The sequence below is a fragment of the Anas platyrhynchos genome, chromosome 27 (assembly GCF_047663525.1).
Source record: "Anas platyrhynchos isolate ZD024472 breed Pekin duck chromosome 27, IASCAAS_PekinDuck_T2T, whole genome shotgun sequence".
Lineage (NCBI taxonomy): Eukaryota > Metazoa > Chordata > Aves > Anseriformes > Anatidae > Anas > Anas platyrhynchos.
The window spans coordinates 5,807,546-5,835,010 of record NC_092613.1 but is presented as its reverse complement, the minus strand read 5'-3'; the positions used below and the strand labels follow the sequence as shown (position 1 = coordinate 5,835,010).

The following is a 27,465-nucleotide window of genomic DNA, read 5'->3' as shown; positions in this document are numbered from 1 at the left end:
AAAAAAAAAACAAGACCACAGCCCAGGGTTTAACGGAGCAGCACAACGCCACAAGAAGAGAGCAAGGAGCTCTGAGAAGGGAGAAGGGGGGAGCCCTCCCGTCCCCCCTGCCCCAGCTGCTCTCCCTCCCGCTACTCTTCAGTAAAACCCTCTTTTCTTGAAAATTCAGCTCGGGGTGGGGACAACCTGCCCACGACCCCGTTCCCTGCCTGCAAACCCCAATTTCTGGCTGGCCCCCGACCTCCACACCCCCTTTCCACCTCCAGGAGGGGCGGAGGGACCTCACCGACCCCGACACGGGGGACTCCACACATTCTCCCCCCCGTTTAGGGGCTGGGGGTGCCGGAGTCGTAGCTGTTGATGAAATCCTCCAGCTCCTGGAGGTGGTGGGTGCGCACTTGGCGCAGGTTGGCCCTCAGCGCCAGCCCCAGCGCCGCCTCCATGGAGGGCTCCTTCTCCAGCAGCATCGTGGCCACCACGGCGATGGTCAGGCTGAACTGCTGGTACGACTGCAGGGAGAGGCAAAAGGGGCAGCAGGGGGCACCCCAAAACCTCTCCCTAAGCTGCACGAAGCCCTCTCGGGGAGTTTTTTCCCCCCCTCGGGGGTGACAGCCCCTCCCCACAGCACCCGGGGCTGCCCCACAGCTTGCCCATCACCCCGTGTCACCTTATTCCACGTGGATTTTGAACCTCGGGGGTGTCCCCATCTCCTCGGCTAGCCCCAAATCCCACATGTACCCGCCAGGACTCACCAGCTCGATCTCCTCTTTCCTGGCAAGGACAGCGGCGGAGCGCAGGTCTGTGCTGGCTGGGGAGGGTGCGGGGAGCATGGAGCAGAGCAAGGGCTGGCAGCCTGCAGCCTGGGCAGGGGAAAAACGAGGGAAGGTCGCATGCTTTGAAAGGGAAAAGGAGAGGGCAAAGGAACAGGAGCGGGGTTGGGACCGAATTGGGGCTGCTGGGGACCAGCCACCCTACGAGGGCACCCCCGGCACCTCGTCACCCCCTTCCCTCCCAGCACAGCACTGGCACCAGCACCTCTGAGACCCAAGGGCCCCCTCCAGCTGATTTCTCTTCCCCATTAGGCAGTAATTAAGCCACTCTGCCACACTCATTTGCTTCGTTAAAGCTCCAGTCCTGGGGTCGGTCACGCTCCAGCACACTCCCAATCCCCGAGTTATTTTTTTGGCCCGTCTCCAAACCGTCTCCGATTTATCGGTGTCTCCTGCACGGCCGACAGCGGGGCTGATACGGGCGCTGCACCCAGACAAAGCGGCGCTTTAACCCCAGCACGTAATCCTGGGGCTGGCAAGGCCAGCGAGAAAATTCCCCCTGGGGCTCCTGGGTTAGCTCCGTGCTCCTGAGCCTCGCTGCGGGTGGTTCCCAGGGACACGAGGGCACCGTTCCTGCACAGAAGGCAGGGCTGCGCACGTACCAGCTCTGTCCCATCCCCAGGAGGGTGTCCTGTCCTGGGTGATGCTGCTGGCTCGCTGCAGACGTTGGAGCTGGCTTGGCTTTGCTGTGCATCGGGCTCCTCGGCAGCTCCTGGTGAGACCTGCGAGTTTTCAGAGAGATGAAGTCCACCGAGAAGCCCTCGGGAGAGAAAGCACCCAGGGGAGGGAGGCAGCAGCTGTGTGAGAGCAGAGGGAGCCAAGCAAACGCTGCTGCCTTCAGGAAGGGAAAGCTCAGCAGGAGGAAACGCTGCAGAGCTGTGCGGCAACGGCCTGAAACCCATCCCACCATGGGAGGCTGCTGCCGTGCCCAGGAGAGCAGGCAGAGCCCTGCACGTACCTCCACACCCAGGCTCGCTGCAGCACCGGCCGTTTCCACAGGCTCCTGGGGGGCTGAGGTGCTGTGGGGTGGGGACCCAGCACCCGCTGCGGCCTCAGGGACGCTTTGGCTGCACGGCTCTACCTGCACAAAGCGTTTTGGGTGCGCTTCAGAGTCCACCGAGGGCTGTCAGTACGGGGAAAATGGGAAAAGGTTTGTGGAGAGGACTGCAAAAATCCCACCTCCTTCGCGGCACTGCAGCAGGGCAGAAAGAGGAGATGGATGCAGCAGCTCGTACCTGCTCTAAGTCCTCCTCTGTCCTGGTACAGGTGTTCTCTGGCAGGGCTGGCTCCGTTTTCAAAGCAGAGGGGCCCGGGCTCTGGCTGCCTGCAGCTTTCTGCCTGTCTTCTGGCTCAACCTGGGTGCAGGGAATGGCGTAAGGCAGGGACGTTCATCCCTCCTGGGGAAGGGGACAGGCAGGGTGCTAAAACCCCAAGGAAAGCAGGGGCTTTGCAGCCCCAGAGAAGCCAGGAAAACATCCCACGTTCTGTCAGAGCCAGTGAGGCAGAAAGGGCTGGGTGAGAGAAGCGAGGTGTTACATGGGATGAAGGGATCCTCTGAGGGTGCAAGCAGCCCCGTACTCCTACCAGCCTTGCTCCAGCTGCTGGCTCCTGCTCCACAGCCTGAGGATCAGCGGCTGGGCTCTTCTGCGGGGAGGCTGCTGGCCCGGAGGGCTCCGGCACCTTTCCGCTGGCTGCCGGCAGGCCCTGGGGGAAATCACCTTGCTCAGGGACACGGCAGCACCACGAGAGCTACGTGGCCATGAAACAAGGGTGTGCTGGAGGTAAAAACCCACCTCAGCCACCTTCTCCCCGCTCTGCACGCTGTCCTTGCTGGCACTAGCTGGCTGGGGAGCAGCAAGGCTCTGCGCATCTCCCTTGCCTCCTGGCTGGCTCTCCTGGGGGCAGGACTGGGAGGATTTGGAGGACGCCTGCTTCCCTGCGGAGCAAGAAGGACAAAGGGGTGGAATTCACCAAATCCTCACCCTTACCATGGAGATGCTGCTGGCTGCACACACCGTGGCAGCGTCCTGGGCATCCCCGGGCAGGCACCACGGTGGCAGCACGAACCTTTGGGGAGCTGGGGAGGGGCCGGGCTGTGGTACACCAACGTCTCCTGCTGGACATGGCGAATGTAACGGCAGCGTCTGTGGCTTGGGCCACGAGGACGCCAGGGCGGGCAGCTTTCCTGGAAGGCCCCTTGCTCCCTGCAGGATTCAACACAGTCCCCGGGGGGGGAATTTAGGCTGGCAGGGATCTCTGGTGCAACCTCACACCCGGCCCCACAGCCTGCTGTGGGATCCGTCCCCTTCTCCAGCCCCTGCCCTCGGTGCGGGCACCCACCACGAGAAGTCGGCAGAGGGGTGCTCGTTGCCGGGGAACTCCGACCAGGTGAAGGAATCCGGGGCAAACAGCGGCTGCACCTGTGGGGAGAGGCAGATTTAGGCACGGATCCCGGGGCACTGCGCCTGGCACAGCCACGGCCCCACCAACCCTCCCCTGCCCGCCTCCCCTCACCGGGTACGAGTCCTCAGTGAAGTTTTCCTCCTGTCTTTGGTGCTCCTCTCTGTAGTCCCAGGGGGGTGGCGGACGGGGACAGTCCTGGGGTTTCCATCTCCTGTCCCCATCCATCCTATAGAAGTCGGAGGGGCCGGGGAAAGGCCAGGGCTTCCAGGGACCAGGCTGCCAAGGCAAAGCACTGCTGGTGAGGACCAGGGGCAGCTCACTTTGGGCATCTGTGTAGCCGTGGGCTTTCCAGCAGGAGTTTTGGTTTTACCCCGGTTCCCCCTTCCCACCGTGGCCCCAAGCTTTCTTTCTCGTGCTCCCCCAATTTGGTCACCCCCAATTTGTAGGGGAACCCTGTCCCGTCCTGCTTGGCCGGGGAAGAGATAGGTTGGTTTGAATCTCTGGGTTGGAGGGCGAGACGCTCCGAGTCTTCCAGGGTTTCAACAGGGTTAAACTTTGCCTGATAATTTGCTGAGGAAATATTAGATGCTGGGCAAAAGCACAAACGTTCCAAATAAAGGAAAAATAAATAAATATAGGGGTTGAGGGGTAGAGAGAGACACCACCAGCTGTGGATCCCGTATCGAGTTGGCCTCTTCAGGCTCTCAGGTGGTGGGCGCACACCCGGACGCTTTCGTGTCAGGGTTTTTAAAGCTCAGTCCCCACCTCTTTGGGCAGGTTCAGGCGTCCTGCGCAGCCCTTTCCTGGGCAGGAATGGGTCATATTGGGAAATGCTCCAGAAATGAGTCTAGGGGTAGTTGTTGGGGTCTGGGAGAGACGCTGCACTGCCTTCACGAGGCCCTCTCCCTCCCCTGTGCCCCTATCAGGGCAGATGGTTACGACCTAACGAAAGCTGCACTGCGGTTGCTCGGGGGGAGCCGCACCCCACAAACCCCAAGAGCACCCCACAAACCCCAACAAACCCCCTTACCGGGTGCCTGTTGTGCTTGCCTCTCCAGGGCTGGTGCTCCCAGGACGGCTTGTACCAGTTGTCCTGGGGGCCGGCACCGTAGGGTCTGGGCTGCCACGGCCCCTCCTGCAGAGAGGACACAGAGAGCAGGATGAGACCCTCCCCAAACCAGAGGGATGCTGAACCCAGAGCCCACCCAGCCAAGGTCCCAGCCCATTCCCAGTCTTCCCAGTTCCCCCCACAGGCTGTGGTGATGCTCCCTCAGCTCCTCAGCATCCCAAGGGCTGGAGCAGCACGCAGCCACCCTCAGCACCCCAGAGAGGAGCCCCACGGAGCCCCTCCACTCCCACCACAACCACCACCACCACCACCACCACCACCACCTACCTCCCAGGGAGCATCCTGGAACCCCCTCCTGTGGAACCTGTTGGAGAACATCGTGCTGGGACGTCGGCCTGGCCTCTGCCCCTGAAAGGAGAAGACCCTCTGGAGGGTCAGCGGCGCTCAGCTGCGGAGGGAGAGCTTTTTGGGGAACGCATCCCACAGGACAGACGTCACCATCGGCTTGGGGACAGTTTCCTGCTGGGGCGAGGCTGCTCCTCGTCCCGGGAGGGGACGCGGGTCCCCCCCATGCCAGCAGTGCTCCCTGGCACCACACAGCTCCGCTCCCTGCTTGCCCTGCCCTGCCTGGGCTCTGCCTGCTCACGGCGAGGTTTCCATCACCCCGTGCCAAGCGCAGGGGTCAGGGCGCCCGGCGGCACCACCCCGCTATTGTTCCTTTGGGCTCACGGGTGCAGCCGGGCACTCTGCAGACTGGGAACAGCGTTTGAGGCTTCCCGCCCCCCCAGCAGGCAGCAGCGGCTGCTTGGTGTTTATCCCATGAGATGCCGGACGCTGTCGGAGCGAGCAGGGGCCAGCTCTGACCCTACAGCAGCCGGCGTGACCCCAAGCAGCCGGCTCGCAGGGGACGCAGGCAACCTCACGCCAGGAGTCATGGAAGTCACAGACCCCAATCCCTCAATCCCAGGGAGCAAGCGAGGAGAGGAGGGAGAGTGAAATCAAGAAAATAACGCTTTTGTCCCCAAACTGAGGTTTTACCTGGCCTTAGAAGGGAGCTCACCACCTGGAAGCACAGCGCCAGCGGGCAGCGGAGGCAGCGGGGCTGGGGACCCCCTGCTTGTGCTCCCCCTTCCCTCCCCTGGGGGATCTCCGCAGCTCCCCTTGCTGAGCACGCAGCAGCTGGGTGCTGATTTTCCCCCAGGAAGCCTCCTTTGGCCCCCTCCTGACCATTTATTTCCTGGGAGGGGCCACACGCCAGCCTGATGCCCTGCAGGAGCTTCTGCTGTTTGCGGAGCGCTTCCCTCGGCTGCTGGTGCGAACAAACAGCCAGCAGCAGGGGGTGCTCAGCAGGACCAGCAGAGCCCCCCCCAAAATGTCCTGAGGACCGCACAGCCCCCACATAACAGTCCTCAAACCGGCCTCTGATAGCCAGAGACGGGCAATTTCCTCGCTTTCCCTCCTCTCCCTCACCAAACACAGCACAGTTTGGTGCAAAACCTTCCAAATCGCCACGCCAGCCCCCGCTGCAGCCCCCGTTCCTGCCCCGTCCCCACCTCCGGGGGTCCTGCAGGGCACAGAGCCACCACGAGATCCCCTCCCCATCCCCAGCGCCTGCCTCCAGCTGGCTTGGTCAGGGCCACGCCGTCCCCAGGATGCCCCCAGCCTTGTGCCAGGGGGATTTGGGGGGAGCAGAGCAACCCCAGCAGCACGGCTGCTCCGGCGCAGCCCGAGGAGGCGAAAGGGAAGGGCGAGAGGAGGCTCTGGGCCATCGCACCCACCTCTGAGGACACCGGGAGCAGCGAGAGGTTCACCGAGAGCCGCTCGGGGACGCCGTGGCACCGGGGGACCGCTCACCTCCCGGCACCGCCACTGCTTTTGGGGCCTGCTGACAGCATGGCCAGCCCCCCACGCAGCACCAGGCAGCAATCCGAGGTTTTACCAGGCACAAAGCAGCTCCGCCGGGGCGCCTACAGCCTCTCCTCAGCCCCCTCCGGCTGCATTTCCACCGGGAGTGGCGTCCCCGAGGTTGTTAGCACCAGGCAGATGTGTCCGTGCTAGGCGCAGGCACCTGGGCCAGGCGCGGGCCGACGCATGGCTTTCCCGATGCTTAACGACCATCTGCTTCGTCTCCACTCTGCCCGTAGCCGTGGCTCTGGCTGGGGGCTGGGAACGCGTTGATAACGAGCTGGTCCAAACTGGTCTGCCCAGCCATGTGAACTCCGAGCGTAAATCCGAGTTTGTGACCTTGTAGGAGGAGATACGGGGGAGTAGGGAGAGTCAGAGAGAGACGGCTGAGCCAAACGTTAGGGAAGGAGGAGATAAATGGAAAAGCCCCAAGCCCGAAGCAGAGCAAAATCCTTCAGGGATGCCAAACGAGCAGGGCTGCTAGCAGGGATGGGGCAGCTCGTGGCCCGTCAGAGCTGGCTGCCTCTCAGCGCTGCTCCCACCGGGCAGATAACGCACAGCTGGTCGGTTAATTATAGTCTCTAATAGCTATAAATCAATTAACTAACTGGGTGGATCAATTAGCTCTCGGGGGTTTGGGAAAAAGACTACAGCAGCGTGGACAAGTTGTGGGCAGCACATCACCCTTGGGAGGGGAAACGGCAGCTCCTTGGTTGGTGCACGTCTCCCCACCAGAGCCAGGTCCTCCTCCTGGTGACCCAGGTGTCCCCGAAGAGGAGGATAAATAAATAGCTCCTGGGGCCCATGGAAGAGCAGGCTGCCTCAGCCAGGATGAGCACCACAAAATTTGGCTCAGGATTCCTGTTGCTTGTCCGGTCCCTTGCAGAGCCCCCAGGGCTTCTTCGTGGCCATTTTCCGTCTTTCTCACTGAGCAACGTGGAAAGGGGAGGACTGGGAAGACCGGAGCAGGGTCAAGCCGGGGCTCGATGCGCTCACCTCGTCCCAGTTTGGGCCGTGAATGTCCTGCCCTGCCGACAGCCATCAGTCACAGCGTTAGCGTAGCAGACACATAACCACAACGTGACTATATGAAGGTGCTTTATTCAGCACTGGAAACCAAGGGCAGGTGCCCAAATCTGGCTTCAAATCCCATCACATCCTGACTGCAAATTTATATTCTTGGAGATACATAAATTCATACATATTCATTTCAAGTTGCAGCATCAGCCTCAATGACTCCTCCCTTGACTCCTCCCTACTTGCACATGCGCAGCACCATCTGGTGGTCTTCCTGGTGGTCTTCATGATGAAGTAAAAAGTCTTCCTCTCGGTTGAACTATTCACCTTTCTTCTCTGCGCATGCTCTTTCCAACCCTCCATGTGTTTTGCCATCTTCCAAGTTCTTATCAAAGGTCGAGATGTATCTGTTCATCCTCAGGATCTTTCTGTGAAGAATCTCAGGTCTCTTTATCAGATTAGGAGTTTATTGATAGCATTTGGCTATCTTCATTACCTGGGAAATTTATAACCTGCTGTCAAGGAGGAAAGAGCCCACAGATTGCAGCAGGGGTGCCTGCAGTTACAGCGAGCTCAGTGACAGTGCCGGGGTCGTATGAGAAACCTGGGTGGCTGCAAACACCGTGGGCACTGCAGCAACACCAAAACGGATGCCTTTGGAAGGAGAATGGTGGCAGCTCAGTGGTGGCAGATCCTTAGATGTGCTGAGAGGATTTCTCATCTCCTGAGAGCAGGAGGGTGCTGACTGCAATATCCTCCTGGTCCTGCCGAGGGCACCATGACTGTGCCAGGCTGTGCTGTGGCTTGGCTGAGCCAGGGCAGGGCACAAATCCCTGGTGCAGCGCTGATCCTACTGCTCCGTTTGCTCCAGGCAGGCAAAAATCCCCAAATTCAGCACCGCACGTCGTGCCTTTTCCCTCTGTCCTCCGTGGCCGTCCTTCTGTCTGTAGCTGTGTGACTTCAGCTGCCGAGCTGAGCCTTTGGCTTCTGCCCTAAAGTGTCTGGACCCAAATTCACAAGGTTTGCAGTCCCAGCAGAGACTGAACGGTGCCGGTTGCCTGCGTGGGCTGCTCGTGTCCCTGCAAGTGCCCCAGAGGTGGGAAAGTTCCCCGCGGAGGTGGCAGACAACAAAGTTTTCCAAATCAGCTGCGAGGGCTGAAACAGCAGCTCGGGGAGTGGTGGAACAGGCTTGTGAAAGGGCAGACCCCAGGGGCTAAGGAAAGCAGGGAGGAGTGGGAGGAGGCAGAACTGAGACTGCAGCGAACGAGCAGGGAGGAATCGAGCAGAAATAGGGAATTTTTACGAAGTGCCTGGCAGCACGGCGGAGCCAGAGGAGCCTGCACAAACCTGTGCCCAGCTACTGCGAAGCCTCAGGGACTACAGGCGCTGGTGATAACCTGCAGAAGCTGCGTGCAGGCAGCCGGGAGCTGGGCAGCTCAGCAAAGCGAACGAGAAGTTGTACGAAGCGACAGAAACCCGCAGGGAGGGACGGAGGAAACGGGGAGAGATGTTTTCCAAACAGCACCGCTGGCACGCCGTCCTGCCCACGCTCACACCAAGCGGTGCCCTTTGGAGCGCAGCAGCCCGCGTTACAAAGCACAGCAGCCATGCCTGGAAATTTCCCAGTCAGACACATTTCCAGCCCACGCAGCGTTTCAGGCAGCCCTCCCGGCTTTCGATGCATTTTTCTCTTATCTTATCTCGCATCCTGCAGGCAGCAAGCCCCGGGGCAGCGGCACGGCCGCCCTTATCACCCGCCGTGCAAACCTGCTTCCCAGGCACCTCAATTGTCTGGTCCTGGCTCGGCTGGGAGGTGACAGCGTTCACCAGGCCCTAACTTTCCACAGCACAAACGCGTGGCCGGGGTCACCGCTGATTTTTGGGGCCACCGCTGATTTTCAGCTGCACCGGCACCACGCCAGAGCCGGGGTGGATGTGCCCGATCCCCAGCGGTACGTGTTTGCCGGCCACAAACAGGCCACGTGCTTGGGCGAGGCTTTTTTTTTTTTTTTTTTTTGTCTAGTGGTGGAAGTGGTCATCAAGACCACTAAAAATTTGTGATTAGAAAAACTCTGTAGATAAAGAGGTCTGCTCGTGGGACGGCACTCCAGGTGGCAGCGTCCTCCACCCCTTTATGTCTCTAATAAGTAACTACCTACCCAAAACAGAGCCCCCCCCGCAAGTATTTCTCTACTCTGGCTGAACACGAGGGGTGTCTGCCCCAGTCCCGGAGCTGAGGGCAGCAGGAGGGAGGTGAGAGCCACCAGGGCAGAGCCCAGCCTGGCAGCAGAGCTCGGGCCGGGCATGCTGTGGTGGCTCTGGGCTGCCAAAGCAACACAGGAGCCCCATGACAGGCAACCCTTGAGGCACAGGAGCAGCCCTTTGAGGCACATCCCCTGAGGTGCAGCACCTCCAGGACCAGCCCTTGTGTCACACACAATAAATGTTTGTTCATCGACTGCCCTCACCCTTCGAGCAGAACTCCTTGTTCTTGTGATACAGGGGAACGGGAAGGGGGTTCTGTTTGAGCAGCGGGAGCTGCGAAAGCTCCCTGCTGAAATAAGGAGCTGTGTAATGCTTGGCTAGACATTATGAAATTCTTTTGCTTAATGTAACAAAACGAGAACCCCCTCCCCTTCCCTCTCTCTGCATCTCAGTTCCCTCTTTTGTTCAAAGACACTGTTGCAAAGCTCATGTAACCACCTCCTGATAAATCCCTAAACTAGTGTATCAACGTCCTGCCTCCCTGTCTCACGCTGGGCCAACATGACCAAAAAAAAAAGAAAAGAAGTTGAACCACAACACCGAGGAAGACCACGGCCTTCATCTTCACAACCACCAGAGGGACAGAGACGACCCCCTAGCACCAGTGCGCGCAGTCACAGAACATACCAGGATGTGCTGCGTAATCCCAGAATTACCAAAATATAAAAAGCCCTGTGAGGCGCAGCCCCTTGAGGCGCAGGAGCAGCCCTTTGAGGCACATCCCCTGAGGAGAAGCCCCTTGAGGAGCAGCCCCCTGAGGAGAAGCAGCCCTTTGAGACACATCCCCTGAAACTCAGTCCCACTGAGGTGCAGCCCCCTGAAGCACATCCCCTGAGGAGAAGCCCTGTGAGGTGCAGCCCCTTGAGGGATGTCTCATGAGGAGAAGCCCCCTTGAGGTGCAACCCTTTGATGTGCAGCCCCTTGAGGCACAGTCCTGTGAGGTGCAGGAGCAGCCTGCATTTGAGGTACATCCCCTCACATTTGCGGTACATCCCCTGAGGAGAAGCCCCTTGAGGAGCAGCCCCCTGAGGAGGCACCTCATGACACTCAGTCCCCCTGAGGAAAAAACCCCTTGAGGAGCCTGAGCAGGAGCTGCAGGAGCAGCCCTTCGAGGCACATCCCCTGAGGAGCGCCCTGAGGCGCAGACATTCCCGCTCTTCCCCCCCCCCCCCCAGAACCTGCTCGAAGCCCCAGCACGCGGCCGCCATTGCGCATGCTCCACCCCCCTCCCTGCCCTCCCGCCCGCCCTTCCCGCGCACCGGAAGCGCCGCCAGAGGGAGGGGGCTGTGGCGGTGACAAGATGGCGGCGAGCGGCGCGGTGGCGGCGGGCGGCCCGGCGGCCCCTCGGCAGGGCCTGGGCGGGTGGCTGAGGGGGCTGCTGCGCTTCGCCGCCGACAGGAACGACTTCCGAAGGTTGGTGTCGGCCGTGGGGGGGTCTTTGAAGGGGAGGGGTAGGGGGAGAGAGCCCCCGTGAGGAGGCCCCCGTGAGGAGGCCCCGCGGGCTGCCCGTGCGCTGTCCCTCACAGGAACCTGCTGCTCAACCTGGGGCTGTTCGCCGCCGGCGTCTGGGTGGCCCGCAACCTGACGGACATCGACCTCATGGCCCCGCAGCCCGCGGCGTAGCGGCGGTGAGGGGCTGGGAGGGGGCTATAGGGAGCTGGGGGGGGTCGGGGGTCGGCTGAGGGGGGTTGGGAGGGGAGCGGGAGGGGGCTGCAAGGGGGTTGGGGGTTGAAAGGGATCGGGAGGGAGCTACAGGTGGCCCTGAGGGGGGCTGATGAAGGGGTTGGGAGGAGGCTGCAGGGAGCTGCATGGGAGTCAGGGGGCTGGGAGGGGGCTGCAAGGGGTCCGGGGCCAGCAGGGGGGTGAGGTGGGAGCTGCAGGTGGTCAGGAGGGGGGCTGAAGGGTGGTAGGAGAAGATCACTGAGGATCAGGGGGCCAGGAGCTGGAAAGGGGATCCAAGGGGAGTCAGTGGGGCCAGGAGGTCTTTGTGTCAGCACTTAGTTGCAAGGAGCAGACCCTGAGCCAGCCCCACTCATGTGAAGCACCCTGACCCAGCCCTGATTGTGCTTAATTACCCATCTAGGGAAGGATCAGACCTGCCCAGCCAAGGAGTTTGCCCTCCCCGTTCACCAGGACCGCAGGCGCTGTGTGTAGCAGTTACAAGTTCTGATGCGCTCACGGGAGCGGCTCCCGTTCTTCTCTGCAGAGCTCCTACTCCTACGTCCAACGTGTCCTGCTCAAAGCAATGACAACAGGGGGAAAAACTCAAGTATGGAAGAGAGAATTCCTGAGCAATTCATTCCGCAAGGAATTGAGAACAGTCTCCTCAAAGATGTGAAGCCCTCTCACGCAGAATTTTCTTCTGTATCACCATCTAGATGCCTAATTTAATATTAAAGTATGTAGAATAACGACACGACCCAGTGGAATTTCATTTTTTTAATAAGAAACTTCAGCTTACAAAAACAAGGTGTAAAAAGAGTAAAGATTTACAAAAAAATCATAAAAACATGATTTATATTTCACACCCAAAAGACAAAGGAACAAGTCCAGTCCTGGGTTGTAAGCAGGACCCATCAGCTACTTATTCAAAGGAAAAACAAAACTGTAAAAAGCCCTAGGTAAACTCTAACCACCGGAAGGTTTCATGGGTAATGTCTGGCTGAGATAAAGCTGGGATGTTTAAAAGAATTAGGATTTTTTTTTTGAGGGGGAAAAAAAAGCCATTTGGTGTTGCATAGCATTTTAATTCCATTGCCTGAAACTACGGCTTGCCTTTCCTGCCTGGGAGTCCAGCTGGGGGTGGCGAAGCTGTTGGAGGGGCAGTGAAAGCCCCAGGTGAGGCTGCCGGGAGCTGCAGGTGTGATTTCAGCAGGCAGGGGACACTGCAGCTCCAAGAAGCTGCTCGTGGAGCAAAATAACTTCCCAGCCCTGAGCGTTACAGCAGTGTGACTGCACCATGGCTTCGCATTCTTTGGACAGTTGTACACGGGTTTTTAATTTAAGACATTCCTTTCAAGTAGCACTGCCCCCACGCTTTGTGGCTGAGAACTGCCCCTTTAACCTGCCCGAAATTATTTCCACTACTGACACAGATGTTCCAAAATGCTGCGTTCAAAGCAGGACTTCTTACATCCTGTAAAGAAACAAACTTGTGAAGTCTGGATAATCCGAGTTCTGCAGGAACAGTTTCTGAAGGAAAAGGGGATTAATTAGAACATTAGGTCATTTTCTAGTTAATCAGAGTTTTGATTTAGAACACACTAATCGCCTCCTGAGGCCGGGGTTCAGGCAGGGGGGAGCTCACGCAGCTAAGTACATTAGGCTTTTACTTGATGTTGTCTTAAACCTTGACTAAAATAAAAGCTGCTGACCCCGTGATTAGGAGCAGTGCCTCGAGCGTTCGCGCTGAGCAGTGAGGCAGCTGGACAGAGCGCCAGAAACATTCGGTCATTAATTGGATTCTCTTGTCCCTTGCTGCTGCCTGGGAGTGTCCTTGAAGCAAAGGCGGTCTCATTCATGAGCACAGCACGGCATACACCGGCTTAAGTCATTAGCAACATAAGCAGCAGAAACTCGAAGCAGAAACTTGAGGCTGTTCTGACCTAAAGCCCCCCCCAGAAGTCACTGAGAAATCAGGAAACCCACCCAAGCTCCAGCTTTGATCCTTAGCCAAGAAAGCAGGGCAGCTTTTTACTCTTGTTTTCACAGGGGCTGCAAGAGGATTTTGTCCTGAAAGAAAAACGCTCGTGCTCTGCCCAGCCTTTGCCAACAGCACCCTTCCAGGGATCTTAACTTAGAGCAGGATTAACTTTAAAAGGCCTGAAGATTAATTCTGCCCTTGCTCAAGTCAACAGCAGAGCTTCCGGGGTATTAGTGGAAGCAGGGGCTCCCCGGCAGCATCCCACCCGCGCCTGCCACACCTGAAGGAGCTCAGCACTGCTCTGAGCAGCTGCTGGAACCATCCTGAACATCGCAAACAGGTTTGTTCTGTGGAAAAACAGATTTGTCAAAGAGTTGGACTGGAAACAAACTTAGCCACTTGTTCCTTTGCTGCAAACTGCTTATTTAAGTGGATGTCGAGGAGGCTGTGGCTCAGGGTGTGACTGCTTAACCAAAGCTGAAATTAAGCAGGGAAAAACTAGGACCTCTTTTACAGGCTCTAGGTTTCTGTTGCATGTCTGATAAACAAGGGGAAAACCTGATCTGCACATGGATACGCGGAGCTCATCTCGTAGCAGTAGGAAACAGCCACCAGGGCCAGGCCTAGTGCCTCCATTTAATAAATGTAAGGAGAGCAAAGATGACACGTGCTACGAGATACTCCCAAATCCGAGGTACAGAGCTATGCAGAAAGGAGAAGGAGCCCCAGGGGTGCTTATCCCAACTTCTTACCTACAGATCCTATTCAGCAGCGCACCACAAGCCTGTGGTGGCATCGCTCACCTGCAGGGCTCTGGCGTGCCCACATTATAATACATTCTTTAACCTCGTTTATCCGCAAACGGGGCGTTGATTTGACCCTACTGATGGAGCTGTAGCAGTACAAGTTATCCCCACAGCATGGATGTGGTTATCTAAGGAAATAAGGCTAAGCAACATTTAACGCTGCCGGTGCCTCTTCAGCAGGAGGAACATTCAAAAGCCTCACGCTCCCACGGAAAGTGTCTGTATAGCAGGAACTGAAGCAGGCCTTTTCTAGTTGTACTTTGACAAGTCAGGGCCCAGAACAGGAGGTTTAGCAGGGGGGGAAAAAAAAGGGAAATTCGCTACCTGCCATCTCTACTCAAAGTATGGCATCAAGACTAAAAAGCACAAACCAAATTGTGTTCAGTCACCAACTGCATCACCTCCTTTCTCACTTCCAGTTATGGAAGCATTTACAGTGACATTGTGGGCTTTAAGCAGGTAGCTTTTTTTTAAAAACAAACAAACAAAAAAAAAAAAAACTTGAGGATTTGGGGTACTGTTCCTTAGGAACTGCAATTTTTAATGGAAAAGCACCATTCGTTTGCCAGTGTGAGATTACTGAGAGGAGAAATTTTTGCCCCCCAAACTGGGAGCTTGCTGTTAATGAGACCATATTTGGATTTTAATGCTTACACCTGCAAAATATGCAATCGTCTGACACATGAGATCTGTGTATCAGATGCTTCCTGTCTCTGCTGAACGCAGACCACAGCTCACTGCTGCACTCAGCTTGGCTTTATCGTTGCTGGTTGTTCCATTCCTCCCGTCCCCTTGCCTCGCCCCAACCTGCACAAAATCAGTAGTCCGGCAGTTCAAGAAGAACCCAAAGGGGAGAGCACTTTGCTGTAACTGCACTCCGTGTTGTGCACACGCTTCAAAACAATAAATAATGAACAGTGGTTAAAGTTAAAGTCAGTCTTCGGACCCACTGGCCCGGTCTTATTTTTTTTTTTCCTTCCCCCTTTTGGAAACGTACATTGCAAACAGCATTTTTAAGACCTAAGAACTCTTTTGGAGGTGTTTTGGCCCATCATGCAGTTATCCTTTAAACAAGTGGAACCCATTCTCTCTCTCACACACAGAAAATAAAATACGCACGATGGAAGGAGTGGCCCCAAGGCACACCTCTTAAATGAACTAATACAAACAATCACAGGTCGGTACAGGTAACCGACACACATAGCTTAAGATCATTCATTTGTGCTGTAGATTTTACAAATTTAAAAGCTTGTTAGAATGCTTCACATTCCCATCTATCTACCCACAATAAGCAGGTATCAATGTTAATGTAATAGACATTAAAAAAACAACACTTAATTGAGGTTTTATCTTCCCACGGGCAATAAATTCTCTGCCTGAGTCCATCCTATCTGATCTCAAACCAGCTGAAGGGATTAAACACACAAAAAGGCAGAATTCAGAGCTGCTGCTTGGGTTTTACCACTTACTCTGAAGAAGGGCCACTTGGCCACCTTACACAAGGGATATCTTGCATAACTCACTCACCCAGGCATTACCACGACAGGTCTGCTCAGGTGCAGAGATGTTTGCTAGGCTGCTAAGAAGAAATCTGTGCAAACATGACCATGGCAAGGGTAACTACATGTATATTCTTTCTTTTCTAAACCAGCCATTACCATTACTTGTAACAGAAGGTCCTTTCCAAAGCTACAGCCACTCTACCCAAAAAAAACCACTGGAGTGTGTGTTCCCTGCACCACGTTACATGATGTGGTGGATGTCATCTCACTGACCTGGCTGCAAGGGGCCCAGATGGCATGAGAAAAATCTAAGAGGCCAAATCTAATCTGCCTTTGAACAAGTTGCTCCTTGAATTATTCCAAAAGCAGAGATCTCAAGCACGTAACAGTAAAACGCTAGCTTCTGAGCTTGCTGGTAAACTTTTCCACTCCCATACCGATATGAAATGTAAAAACGTCAGCGATATTGAGAGTACTTACAAAAAACACACAAATCTGCTGCTTCAGTCAGGAATTAATGACCGATTTCCCAACATTTCGGTCCCACGCAAAACGTTATCGGATACAAGGCACCAAATCTAAGGAATCATACAAAATTAGTTCACAAAATTGTATTGGCAGGTAAAACTAATCTCCCTCTACTTACTGTCTCTTCCTTAAGTACCTCTCATTCTGCAGCACTGTTGATTTCCACTGTAGCTTATCCTGGGGTATCGGGCAACAGCCAGAAGGTTCATTAGTCTCTCTCATTGAGGTGCAATTAAGCATACTCAGGCCTGGGGCCATCACAGTCAACATAAGCGTGTCTAAATTGCCACCAAGACAATATTTTTGCTAGAAGCCTTGCTTTTACAAACCAAAATAACTTCTGATAGTGAGTCCATAGGACACACTTACTGCTTTTACTGCTTCCAATTTGATTCCTATGCTCAGAAAACCTTCTGGAAGTCCTTAAGTACATGGGAGTGGTGCTGCCACCCAGAAAAGTTTGATGTCAAGCATTTAATACACATTCTTCCATTTGCTGCCTCCCATTGACAACTCCAAAGCCAGATTGTAGAATTGTTCTGGTCAGAACTAATGGGGAAAATATTGTTTTTTTTTCACTGCTTTGCAGAGAAACCGTTTTTGTGGTATGCATAGTTTAACTTGGGCATGCAGGCAGCAAAGGGGTAACATAAAGGCAAATCTGCGCAATTAACTCGCTAGTGGAATGAAGTTAGCTAAAATAAAGTGTTTTCTAATGACTACAGCAGATGTTGTATCACACCTGGCCATGAATACATTAAGATTCTTCATTCTTGAAAGCATAAAATTAAGAAACACCGATTTACTTACAAGTTGAACAGAAGAAGGACATGCTGGGAACAGTCCTGCCCCAAAGGCTGCATGCTCACAAGCCCGACAGTGGCTTCCTTCGCCCTCCAAAAATAACCTGCAGGGTGCCACAAACCCCGCACTTGCTCTCAGCAGCTCTCAAGGCAACTGGCTCCTTGTTACAGGACTGAGCCCTGGTACAGGAATCGCTGTACGTACACAAACCAATTCCACTTCCAGCGGGACCACAAGAAAGATTCTAATCCTGCAGACACTCAGCTTGTGACTCAAAACTTTGGATGCTGAACTCCACACCTGAGCTAAGTTGCATCATTTGCTTAGGTGTTTGCAGAGGTAGAGCCTGCATTTGGAATTTTTCTAAACGTGTACCACTGTACTAGCAGGATTCGAAGCCAAACCTTTAAAGGAGGGACAAAGTTTGCATCACAGGCTGCACTTTGTCAGGCATTCACTTAAGTGAGCTTCGTTGTAATTGCAAGTTGTATGTTTGTCTTACTAATGTAAAGAAGTAGCTGCCAATTATTATTTCTGGCAAGCAGGACACTATAAAACAGTGTCCACCACGATGGGGGCGTTGGGCTATGCTTATACAAAGATGCCTGCAGTAGACAAATATAAACCAAACAGCATAAAAAATGCTATACGCTATCGCTTCCAAATAAAAGCTAAATATTACAGAAACCTCACAGTGTTGGAAAAAGCAAAGTTTACTTTGAAGTATAATTCATTCCTTCCCTATCAGGGCAATCATTTTTCTGACCGCAGGATCTCCATGTCTCAGCACGACGAGGCTCACACGGAGAGGCCACTAACGTCAAAAGATGTCAACAGCACATGCTACAAAATCTGCTCGGGCAATCAGGTGCACCAATGCCCAAAGGTACGCTCCCAGCCCCCCTCTGCAACTTATTCGCTGACAGCTGTATCAATTCCTACCTGAATTCAAATAGTAACGCAAAACACTCAGTCAAAAGATGAGCATTTACAGCGAAGAGTCTCGGCTCACTGCAGTACCAATCAGGCTGTGTATGAACAGGGCCAGCACGGCTAAGGGATTCGGACGGTGAGCACAGCATTTGGTAGTCACAGTAAAACTGTGAGCCTCCAGCTTTCCCTTCCACCGCTGAGATTAAGAAGGCAACGGCAAACGCCTTTTCCTTTCATTTTCCTTCTAAGACGTGTAGTCTTCACACAGCACGTTTTGCTCCAGAAAAGAATCCATCACATATCTGAAAATATCCCATATCTGAAAATATCACGAGCATGTGATTTCCATTCCTTCAGGAATGCCAACTTCCACCTGTGCTGAAGCCAAAGCAACTTCCTGCACATCCAGCAGGGTCACGCTTACTTTTATTCTATCTCGGCCTGGCCTATTGCATTTGCATTAATTTTATTTACTAGGAGCACAAAAAATAATGCTACCTAGTAAATACAAGGATATACAGACATTCATAGGAAATCCTTCCAGACCACGCTACATTTAGAGAAACAGAAGTTTAAGTTTTCCGTTAGTTCCCACAGGACTGTTTCACACTGACTCGTCTCCAAAAATACACATGAGCATGTGAACTCCCAATTAAGAATAATTGGCAAAAAACAGTTTTTGTAGGCTCAGAAAGCCACGTGTTCCTCAGATGGTCAGGAAATGGGAATTTTTAAGGACAGAGGAGACCTAATGCGGCACTGAGCTCTAACAAAAGAGGAGTTTCATGTTTGCTGTGCTCATCTCTGCATGGCTAAAGTGACACATCAGCCAAAGTAAAATGGACCGATTTGCCCATAGGACAGGAAATTAGAAATTGCAGTAGTGGCAGTGGAAAAAGAGGAATGGTATTTGGGAAATTTTCCTATTCTCCCCCTCTAAGAATAACGTACATTAATTTATGTCTGATGGGCATACGATGGCAAGGATAAAAGTAGAAGAGGGAAGAAGAGAAACCTGCTTTCAGAACTTCTCTTCCTGAAAATAAAATATATATTTTTTTGAAGAGCCTCATATTTTAGATGACAGCAACCTATAACCGTTTCCAAAAAAAAATAAAAAAAAAATAAAGCAACCATCAAGACTGAAAGATGTCCTGTATCTTTGCAGTTACATATTCAGCTTTGTTTAAAACATGAAGCGTGAGCAGTCAAACCCCAAATTATAAAAATACCTGAGGTCCAACCGTAGGCTGAGAAGTGACTATAAAAAGTCAACTAGGGCCCTACATTCTAAAATCAAGATGATTACAAGATACAGACATTATGGTAGCCTTTCAAGCTCAACATGTAATTTGACAGTTAACTACATTCCTTCCCCTTATGCCCCAGCAGGAATAAAGACTTCACAGGTTAAATTCTGCTCATGACAGCACGACATCTGTGCAACCCCACTGCCTTCAGTTATTCTGGACCTTGTGTAACCACCAGAGTTCATGAATATTCCCACTACAGGAGCAGAAGCAGAACCTAGCTCCGTCTCCTACCGTTGTGGTATTACCTTCATCCTGTTCCCCTGAGGAAAACAAGCCACACTTGTTACAAGAAAAAAAAAAAAAGTGCCAGTTTTCCAGTGTAAGTTGCCTCCATTCTAACTGCTTCTGCTGTCACAGCTCTGCAAGTCAAGGCTTTGAATTCTTTATAACCTGATCAGCACAGTTATGCCAGCAGAAACTTGTAGTATAGGCTTCGTTTTTGCTTCCACTGTAAACAGATGTGACTGATCACACACAGGTACATTCCCGTCTTATTACAGGGTGATTTTGTTGTTTTCTTTGTTTGGTTTAAAACAAGACAAAACACAAATTCTCCAGAGCAGAACTGTTTCAAGAATCACATTCCTAGTGAATTTAGCTGCCTATTCAGTTCAGCCTAGAGAACAAACCATCAAGTGTGCACACAGCCCCCATAACACTGAAAAAAAAAAATAGCCAGCCATTTAAGCCATTTTTATGCATAAGGTTTGCCCTTAAATGATAGCAAATAAATTAGTATCGCAGAAATAGCTGAGGTCTGGGGAATATTTTCTCTTGTAGAAGAGTGTCAAACATTTCTTCAGCAAGAATGGCTTTTAGGGCAGCCAACACCATTTATCCGACAATCATAAAAATAAATACCTGGGTGTGATTCAAACCCTGGAAATCTGAACGACAATTAAAGGGGATGGTACGATACCTGCTCCTTCTAGAGGTTTGTCAGCATTACTAGGTACTGAAGGTGTTTGGAAGCCAGTTGAATGCTTTTGTTTCCTGGTTGTGCCATGTTACATGTGTTACTCAAATCTATTTTGATATGAAACTAATGATACAAAGCATCAAACTCTCCCTTTTCGTTTTACGAGCATAATTTAACAATAATATTCATTAAAAACCAAGATTCTGACTACAATCTTACGCATCAGAATTGCACAGCTTGATACACTTCTCCAGACCCTGGGCGGCAAGCACCACGATCTGATCCCCTTCCTGCAGTGAGCCTTTTTTCATACAAAGAGGAAAGATGTGAACACCAATGGTTTAAAAAAACAAAACGAAACAAAAAACAACTGAGACCGTTGATTGAGTTATAGAGCTTCCCATCATGGGAATGTCAGTCTTCTGTCTTTATCACTATTTTTGGACAGCACCTGAGCTTGGAGTTGTTTTTCTGAGATTCTTGCTTTGTCCTGCACTGTTCTTTGAGTGTAAAAGAGAATGTAGGCCTGGGTTTTGCACACCTCCTCCACGCTACATACATTCAGTTTGGAGTCATTGCAGTGGACCCAAAAACCTAGGAATCAAAGTGAGAAAGAGGACATCAGTAGGGGAGGCATCACTTCTTCTGACTGCATTTTGGAACTGTTCATAGGAGACATCCACAGAGAAAAAGGACCATGTAGGACAAAAGGCATCTCTACCTTTTGCCCTACAGATACCTTAGAAAGGAGTTTCTAAAATGGGAAACGTTTTTACCATTTCTGTGCTGTTAACACAGTTTAGAAATATGGAATCATAATTTAACCAACTGCATATTATAGCCCAAAAACTCAATTAGGAAAATAAGAGTTCTCTGGAGACAGACAATTTGTACCTCTTTCTGTATCAGTTAAAAGGCAGAATCAATGCTGATTCAGCTGCAGAAAGACTGCTGGAAATTCACAAAAACCCTGCGGATGTTATTCATGAATAGTCCCTGTCCGGTTTCAAAACACTTTCTGTTTATCTCACCATCCCAAGGATACCGAGAAAAGACACCCAGCTGGAGCAGCTCCACAGAGTTACATCCCGTGAGAAAATGAAGCATTCATGCTGTTAACAGTGAGCAATAAAAGGCATCCCGAAGTGCCACAAAGCCAAGAGCAGCAATCTGTGGTCTTTACACAAAAAAAAAAAAAAGAAAAAAAAAGAAAAAAAAAGCATGCTACTAGCAATACATTCTGGGAAACAAACTACCGAATGGCAGGAAACCTGATTCCAAACAACCTCGATCATGAAGCTTTACTATGCACTATGTCTATGGAATAAAAACCGAGATTCTTGAATTTGTTTCCCCCGAAATAAGGCACACGCACCTCCCTCCGTGTTGTAGCAATATGCTGTGTAGTGTCCTGAGCCAAACCCTTTACCATGATGCATCACCACAGCGGAGAGGTCATAGACAAAGGTCTCTTTGTCAAGAGAGGAGAGAGAGTCCCTGCAGCAGTAAGGTTCCATGTTTAGTACCTGGTCAAAGAGGACATGGACCCCAATCTTCTCACGGTGATTGCGTTCAGACCACCTGCAAATACAAGGGCACAATCAAAGGCTCAGGACCTTTCTGGGCAGCAGCAGAGGGCTGTGGGAATGAAGATGCACTCGACAGCCACTGCGGAACAGCTCAAAGAGCTTTCCTTCAAGAGGACATCACAATTTTCTCCTTCTGTTTTCACTTTAAAATCTACTGCAGTCATCTTTTGCATAAAACTGAATCGTCACTGATGTCCATTGGCTGTAGTTCCAGCATTGTTGAGATTTGTAACAGCCAAACAAAGAAAACAGAACATCTACTGTGACAACCAAACGCCATCTAAAATGCTCAGCTATATAGATATAAAAACCTCACATCTCATAATTGCCTACGTTAAGCATTTTAGAAACTTCGTGTTTTGAACTCTGCCTGCTACGTTTTATTTAACATAATGCATATATTTGGCTATCACAGGGGTTCCAGCTTCAGCAAATCTTTCACTCAACAGATCAGTTCAGCCATCTCACAGTCACTGCTTCAAGCTGTCTCCAAAATCAGACAAATATCATTAAGTACAATTCACAACACATTACACTGCACGTAACAGAAAACACACTACAAACAGGCTACTGGTTTTAGAGTTAGAAGCAAGCATTACACACCTGCTCTGGGTAAAACAATTATAGACATGCATTTCCCAGAAAGGGAGAGAAGTTGCTGGACCCCACTTAGCACTTCTCTCCCAAAAGCCAGAAGGCACCTGCCTGACACCCCGCAGCGTGCCCCGCTCACCTGAATCGTTTAAGGTGCAGTCGGAGGACCTGAGGTAGTCTGTAGATCATTAACTGCTTTTTAGCTTCACTCAGAACAAGAGGTTTAGGAGAAGACTTTCGCCGTTTGCCTACCAAAGAAAAATAAAATATCAAGGCAAGGTGTAATTATCATGGTGTAATTATATTGAGAATGAAAGAGAACCCATTATGAACTCTCTTTTTCTTCCAGCAGCACTAGTCCATCTCACATGCATCCATAGGACAGAAACATGAGTAAACACTTCTTATGCATTCCTTCACAGACAACTTCCTAAGATCAAAAACCATGCTTAAAATCACTTCAGGTATTTTTTGACATCTAGGGTTGCAGCAGTTTCAGCAGGTGAGCTGCCAACATACAAATAACACTACTTGACACTCTGTTCTTTTAAAAAAAAAACTTCAATCCATTTATTAGAGCACTACAACAAAGCTTACACCAGCAAACTTAGCTCCAGGATATTAATACAAGTTAGAGGAAAATGCTTCCAGCAAGGTTCCACCTCCAGGAGTGCTGCCTGCTCACAAAGCAAAAGGGATGGCTGAACAGAAACTGGAGAAGAGGGGAAAAAACATTCCTCTTCCCAGTGATTACTCTTTCCAGAACACCAGACACAGCACCGTACCAGGAAGACAGGTGGCTTTCAGTTTCCACTAAGAAATGTACCTGTTAATTAGATTTCTGCACCTCGCTGCACCAGCTCAGAACAGATGGGTTGCTCCTCCTCTATCGCGTCTGACAAGCACTGCCCCCAATAGTTTTTGGCACCTAGATGCAAGCTATTTATTTGCCTTTCCCCGATTTTTTTCAGCTGGCTAAATGTTTCTTTAACTGTTTAACTCTGAAGCAACTGTTAAAATTTGGGCTTCCACAAAAAAAAAAAAAATCACAGAAGACTGAGTTAAGATAAAAGCTGTGCTCAATCACAACGACGCTTTGTGAACATTATTTGTGAATCAGAATCTGTCCAAATTATATTTGGCTTTGTTTCAAGGACATCTCAGTCAATGGTTATTTCCCAACATTTTGGGAAGATGCTTGGTAACTGATTCACAAGTTGATAGCGAAGAGGTCTCTACAAATACTTGTTATTTCAGCTGCCTCGTTGCAATGCAAGTCAAATTATTGCCATTTTCCTCCCAAGGGAATAAACATTTGCCATAAATACCTACATGAAAAAAAATAATCCAAACACAGCTTATCAGAGTAGCTGAGCTGCATGATTATACACGAGGCTAAAATTACATTCAGAAATATAATGACCTTACACTCAGACCTGCTACAGAAGTCATCTTCTAGCTGAGCACAGCAAAACACACGCATTCATATAGCAGGTAATACATTAACCTGAGACTCTCAGAATAATGTCACTTCACTGCATTTTGACAAAAACGCCTACAAAGAGAGAGAAACTCTAACCTAGTGGCAGACCACGAGAACTCTGCAGTTGTGACTTCTGGTTAAATGATTCAATCAAGAGCAGAGAGCAGATAGACAGCTTGTTACAAAAGCTTTCCTGCCATGCAGCAGGTAAGGACCATTATTCCTTATTGTTTTCTCCTCTTGACTCTCAATCCAATCCCCCCCAAGCTCTAAGTTTCCTTCCCCTTCCCCTCCAATGCAAGGGAGGGGTATGCATCGGTCACAACAGGTTTTCAGGCACAAAACATACATCAGGAACCTCTCAGAAAAAAAATCCAGGGCTTCTAATCAGCAGAGACAGCAGCAGACTTACTGTTGCATTGGTCGCATGCATATATCCTCCCTTCCAGAGCTTCAGTCTCTGTGAACTTGGCCAACATTTCTGTCAGCATGCACTCCGTCTGGTTAACGGGGATGATCCCCTTCTCAATGGAGTGATAGCGCTCAGGAAATTCCAGGGAAAGATCCCAAAAGGGCTCAACGGTGTTGGATTTGTAGTTGCACGTTATGCAGGTGACCTGGGGATGAAATGTTGGTACAAAAATGAAGTTAGGTACACGTTCACCTGCAGACAGATTTTTACATTCACACCTAAATGGCAAGCTTACGCCCAAGGAGCACAGCCTCACAGCCAGAAAAATGGCCAGCAGGTCAAGAGAAACCTTCTTACATATAGTTTTCAAATTAGAAATGTCTGCAGCAAATAATTTAGCCTGCTTTCTCAATTCTCCAGAAACAGAGACAACATTCACCTTGATGGGATTCACTTCCCCAGAAGATATTGCAGGTGTAAGACCACTCCACGGCTGGGTAACGAGCACTCTTTTCTACTACAGGCAGCATGGGTTAGCAATTATCACACAATCTTCCTTCCCTCGTTTCTCTATTTTCCTTGCACATTCTAAAGTGCTGTGTGTAATTCCTCTGTTTCATCTGCTAACTCTATAAAAATTATTCATGAATGGAGCACGAAAGGACAAATTTAAAGTGCACTTCTGCTGTCTTTCTGGAGTATTATAAATATGAACAGCAGAAAAGTTTTCCACTAATCTCAGAGGCAGCAAGCAAGAAGATGAGGAGGTAACAAAACCAGAAAGCAGATCCAGATTTTACATCCTTGTGAAAACTCTCCAGCAGAAAACCAGCTCCCAGCTTTGCACTGGCTTTCCAGCCATCCACCTCCATCCTCTGACGGCACCAGTAACTTCACGATGTACTCAGTGTAGCTAGCGGATGGGGAAGGAGGTCTTCTGTGCTTGGAGAGGTTTAAAATTCAACACAAGGTACACAGGGAGAATAAATACCTTGACAAGTTATTTATAATATATTGTAACAACAGATAGCTCAGGCTGATTTGTGAACATCTTCCTGCTGCTAACAGGCCTACCTAGCACACTGACCTTAGCCATAAGCACCACCTTCAGAGCCAAGAGACAACTGGACAAAGAGCATTCAGTTCAGCAGAGGAGTTCATGCAATGCAGGGACAATTCAAACAAACCAGGACTTCAAGCATTCCTTCCCTGGAAATCCAGAGCTTTAGCTCCAAAAATACACCTTTTGGTATTTAACACGCATGGGAATCCTTAGGAGTGGTAGGCACAGCAAGGCTGGCACTGAGACAGACCACGTAGAGACTGCCGGGGATGCACACACATCATACGCCTCGGGGGCTGATCGTGGAAGCCCTGAAGTGTCAAGTTATGTGAGCATTCATTTCTCCTGGACAGCAAAGGCAGCGGAGGACTTTCAAACACGCTGTGCTTTCAGGGTCAGCCTTGTGGGGAGTAATGCGTTTCAGACAAGGGAACAGCACAGGAATAAAAGACCAAGCAGCGTGACAGGGCAGGCACGTTCAGCTCCTACAGAAACATATGTTAAGCATGCTCAGCATCTCAAGATGACTTTCAAAGGCCTGCAAATAAGAAGTGTCACAGACAGCTTATTCTTTATAGTGCAGGCTGACTGCCCTCTCTGTCCTTCATCGTATTCTTTCTAGTCACAGAAACAAAGCCATAAAGGGATGAGAACTACAAAGACGCTTTAAAAACACAGTAAAAACTTAAAAGTAGGGGCTCAGAACCTCTGTGCTAGTGCAGATGTCATTCTCAAGTGGCAAACGTCCACTAAATTTACAATAGACATGAAAAGCATCGAAACCACTGACAACCTGAGCAGCAATCAGTTTGCATTCTCAGGAGGCACTCCTAAGCAATTACTCCTCGGTATCTGGTGGTTCCTCAAGAAACAAAGCCATTGTTTCTCGCTGTTAACAGCTCCCACTGATTTCTGTGCAAAACCAGCTGCATACCTGACTTAGCAACTGCCCGTGAAAAATGGTGTTCACCACCTTCAGGACCTGCTTGGTGAGCTTCCTCTGAGAGAAAGGGATGAGGATCCTGCGCTTCGTTCCTTCCGACTCCAGCTCCTGCTGAACTTTATCCAACAACTCGCATAGAAATTCCTGAGCGTCCTGCTGATCGTAGCCCCGAAACGCTGGGATCAGACTCCACACAGAGTGCAGCATGGCAAACGGGGACACAAGCGCCCACTTGCCAGACCACATCACTCTGAAGAGGGTGTGCAATTCGTGACAGAGGGAGATGTGCTTTGAACTTGGTTCCTTGGGTTGTATCAGTTCTAAACTCCTGCTTATCGAGGAGCCACCATTTAAGCCAGCTGGCAAGCTCTGCGTGCCATATGATCCCACTTTGTCAGTCTTCCCTGACTCATTAGCAGCGGCTCCATTTGCCAATTTGCCAGGCATCCTAGACTTCCCATTCACAGTTTTGGCTAAGAGTTCTTCTGTTTCACAGAGATCAAGCGTCAAAAAACATTCTCGAAATTTCTGGAGGTGACTTAGCACTTGCAGAATGGAATTCATGTAACACGTGTTTCCCAGGTTCCTTAGACCCGTCACCCCGGGAGTCATCAGAGGCTTACGCCGGATGGAATAAAACTGATTGAATCTGCTGCTCTGCATCTGCCTTGAGGTAGGGGAAGCGGTCGCCACCTCCCTGAATTTCCTTGGAATCAAGTTCTCTCTGTGCACGTGGGACAACAGCCTCGCACTCTTCCTTGGAGGAGTGTTTGCCAGCTCCTCCAGAAGCTGCCTCTTCATCTCCTGCCGCCGCTGCCTCGCTGCCTCCTTCTTCCTCTCCAACTCCTCCATTTGTTTCTTCTGTTGTAATTTTTGCTGGCCTCTGGAGCTCTTATCAAACCAGGTCCGCAGCGCCTTTGTAAGCAAGGACTGGCGCCTGTGCCAGAGAGCTGTAAGCATCTGAGACTGTCCCTGAAGGGTCCTTTGATGGTTGCACATGTCCTCTCCCAAAGCCATGGATCGCAAAGTCCTGCCACTTCTCGTCGACGGATCATGTTTTTGACTTTTAATCGCTGACAGAGAACTTCTTAGCAGTTTCAGATCACCCTCGGGGTTATCATTCAAGACGTAATCTTCACAAAGGTAACAAAACACGTACAGGTCATTAACTTCCATTGCCAATGGATGTCGGGTTTCTTCAAAGTGTTTAAGTGCATGCTCCTCGATGTACCTCCCACAGGCTACATGGGAGCATTTCAGACAAGCCCAGATAGATTCAGTTGTCTGGCAGTCCATGCAGTGCCACTTCTGCGGGTTCAGGATAGAATGGTCCTGGGCGAGTCGTAGCCGCCCAACATGTTTGCATCTATCCATCTCTTACAGAAGTCTTCGCTGCTTTGACCTTGGAAGGCAAAAAGAAAAAAAAAAATCTTAGACCCACTTC

At 51.0% G+C, this 27,465-nt stretch overlaps 3 protein-coding genes across 25 annotated transcripts in view; 1 reads left to right on the top strand and 2 right to left on the bottom strand.

Annotated features, from left to right (window-relative positions):
* Positions 1–5: 5 nt before the first annotated feature.
* LOC101794319 (uncharacterized) lies at positions 6–9,167 on the bottom strand. Of its 7 annotated transcripts, XM_072028399.1 has the most exons (14): positions 8,572–9,167; positions 6,081–6,546; positions 4,630–4,710; positions 4,264–4,368; positions 3,345–3,509; positions 3,171–3,250; positions 2,898–3,034; positions 2,624–2,766; positions 2,415–2,534; positions 2,066–2,185; positions 1,789–1,953; positions 1,433–1,552; positions 753–860; positions 6–509 (listed from the first exon to the last, which is right to left on the bottom strand). In XM_072028399.1, exons 3-14 carry the CDS (start codon positions 4,678–4,680, stop codon positions 327–329), a joined length of 1,497 nt encoding a protein of 498 aa, XP_071884500.1. In that variant the 5' UTR covers positions 4,681–4,710; positions 6,081–6,546; positions 8,572–9,167; the 3' UTR covers positions 6–326. The 7 variants fall into 7 exon arrangements, with proteins under 7 accessions (XP_071884500.1, XP_071884501.1, XP_071884499.1 ...); XM_072028400.1 differs by having other exon boundaries at positions 4,630–4,728; positions 6,081–9,167; XM_072028398.1 differs by having other exon boundaries at positions 6,081–9,167.
* Positions 9,168–10,743: 1,576 nt separating this feature from the next.
* Positions 10,744–11,905, top strand: TOMM6 (translocase of outer mitochondrial membrane 6). The gene is made up of 3 exons (XM_027445176.3): positions 10,744–10,902; positions 11,016–11,117; positions 11,573–11,905. The coding sequence occupies exons 1-2, from the start codon at positions 10,790–10,792 to the stop codon at positions 11,110–11,112; spliced, it is 210 nt and encodes a 69-aa protein (XP_027300977.1). The 5' UTR covers positions 10,744–10,789; the 3' UTR covers positions 11,113–11,117; positions 11,573–11,905.
* Positions 11,906–11,913: 8 nt separating this feature from the next.
* The window catches only part of USP49 (ubiquitin specific peptidase 49), a 33,550-nt gene continuing 17,998 nt past the window's right edge, over positions 11,914–27,465 (bottom strand). For 16 of the 17 annotated variants that reach the window (XM_038168242.2, XM_027445145.3, XM_038168247.2 and 13 more), the window contains 5 exons: positions 26,013–27,423; positions 24,016–24,220; positions 22,260–22,368; positions 21,313–21,518; positions 11,914–20,531 (listed from right to left, as the gene is read on the bottom strand). In XM_038168242.2, coding sequence (XP_038024170.2) covers positions 20,341–20,531; positions 21,313–21,518; positions 22,260–22,368; positions 24,016–24,220; positions 26,013–27,395 — 2,094 coding nt within the window. In that variant the 5' untranslated portion in view covers positions 27,396–27,423 and the 3' untranslated portion in view covers positions 11,914–20,340. The remainder of the gene's footprint in view (positions 20,532–21,312; positions 21,519–22,259; positions 22,369–24,015; positions 24,221–26,012; positions 27,424–27,465) is intronic. The other variant, XM_072028368.1, reaches the window with a different exon arrangement.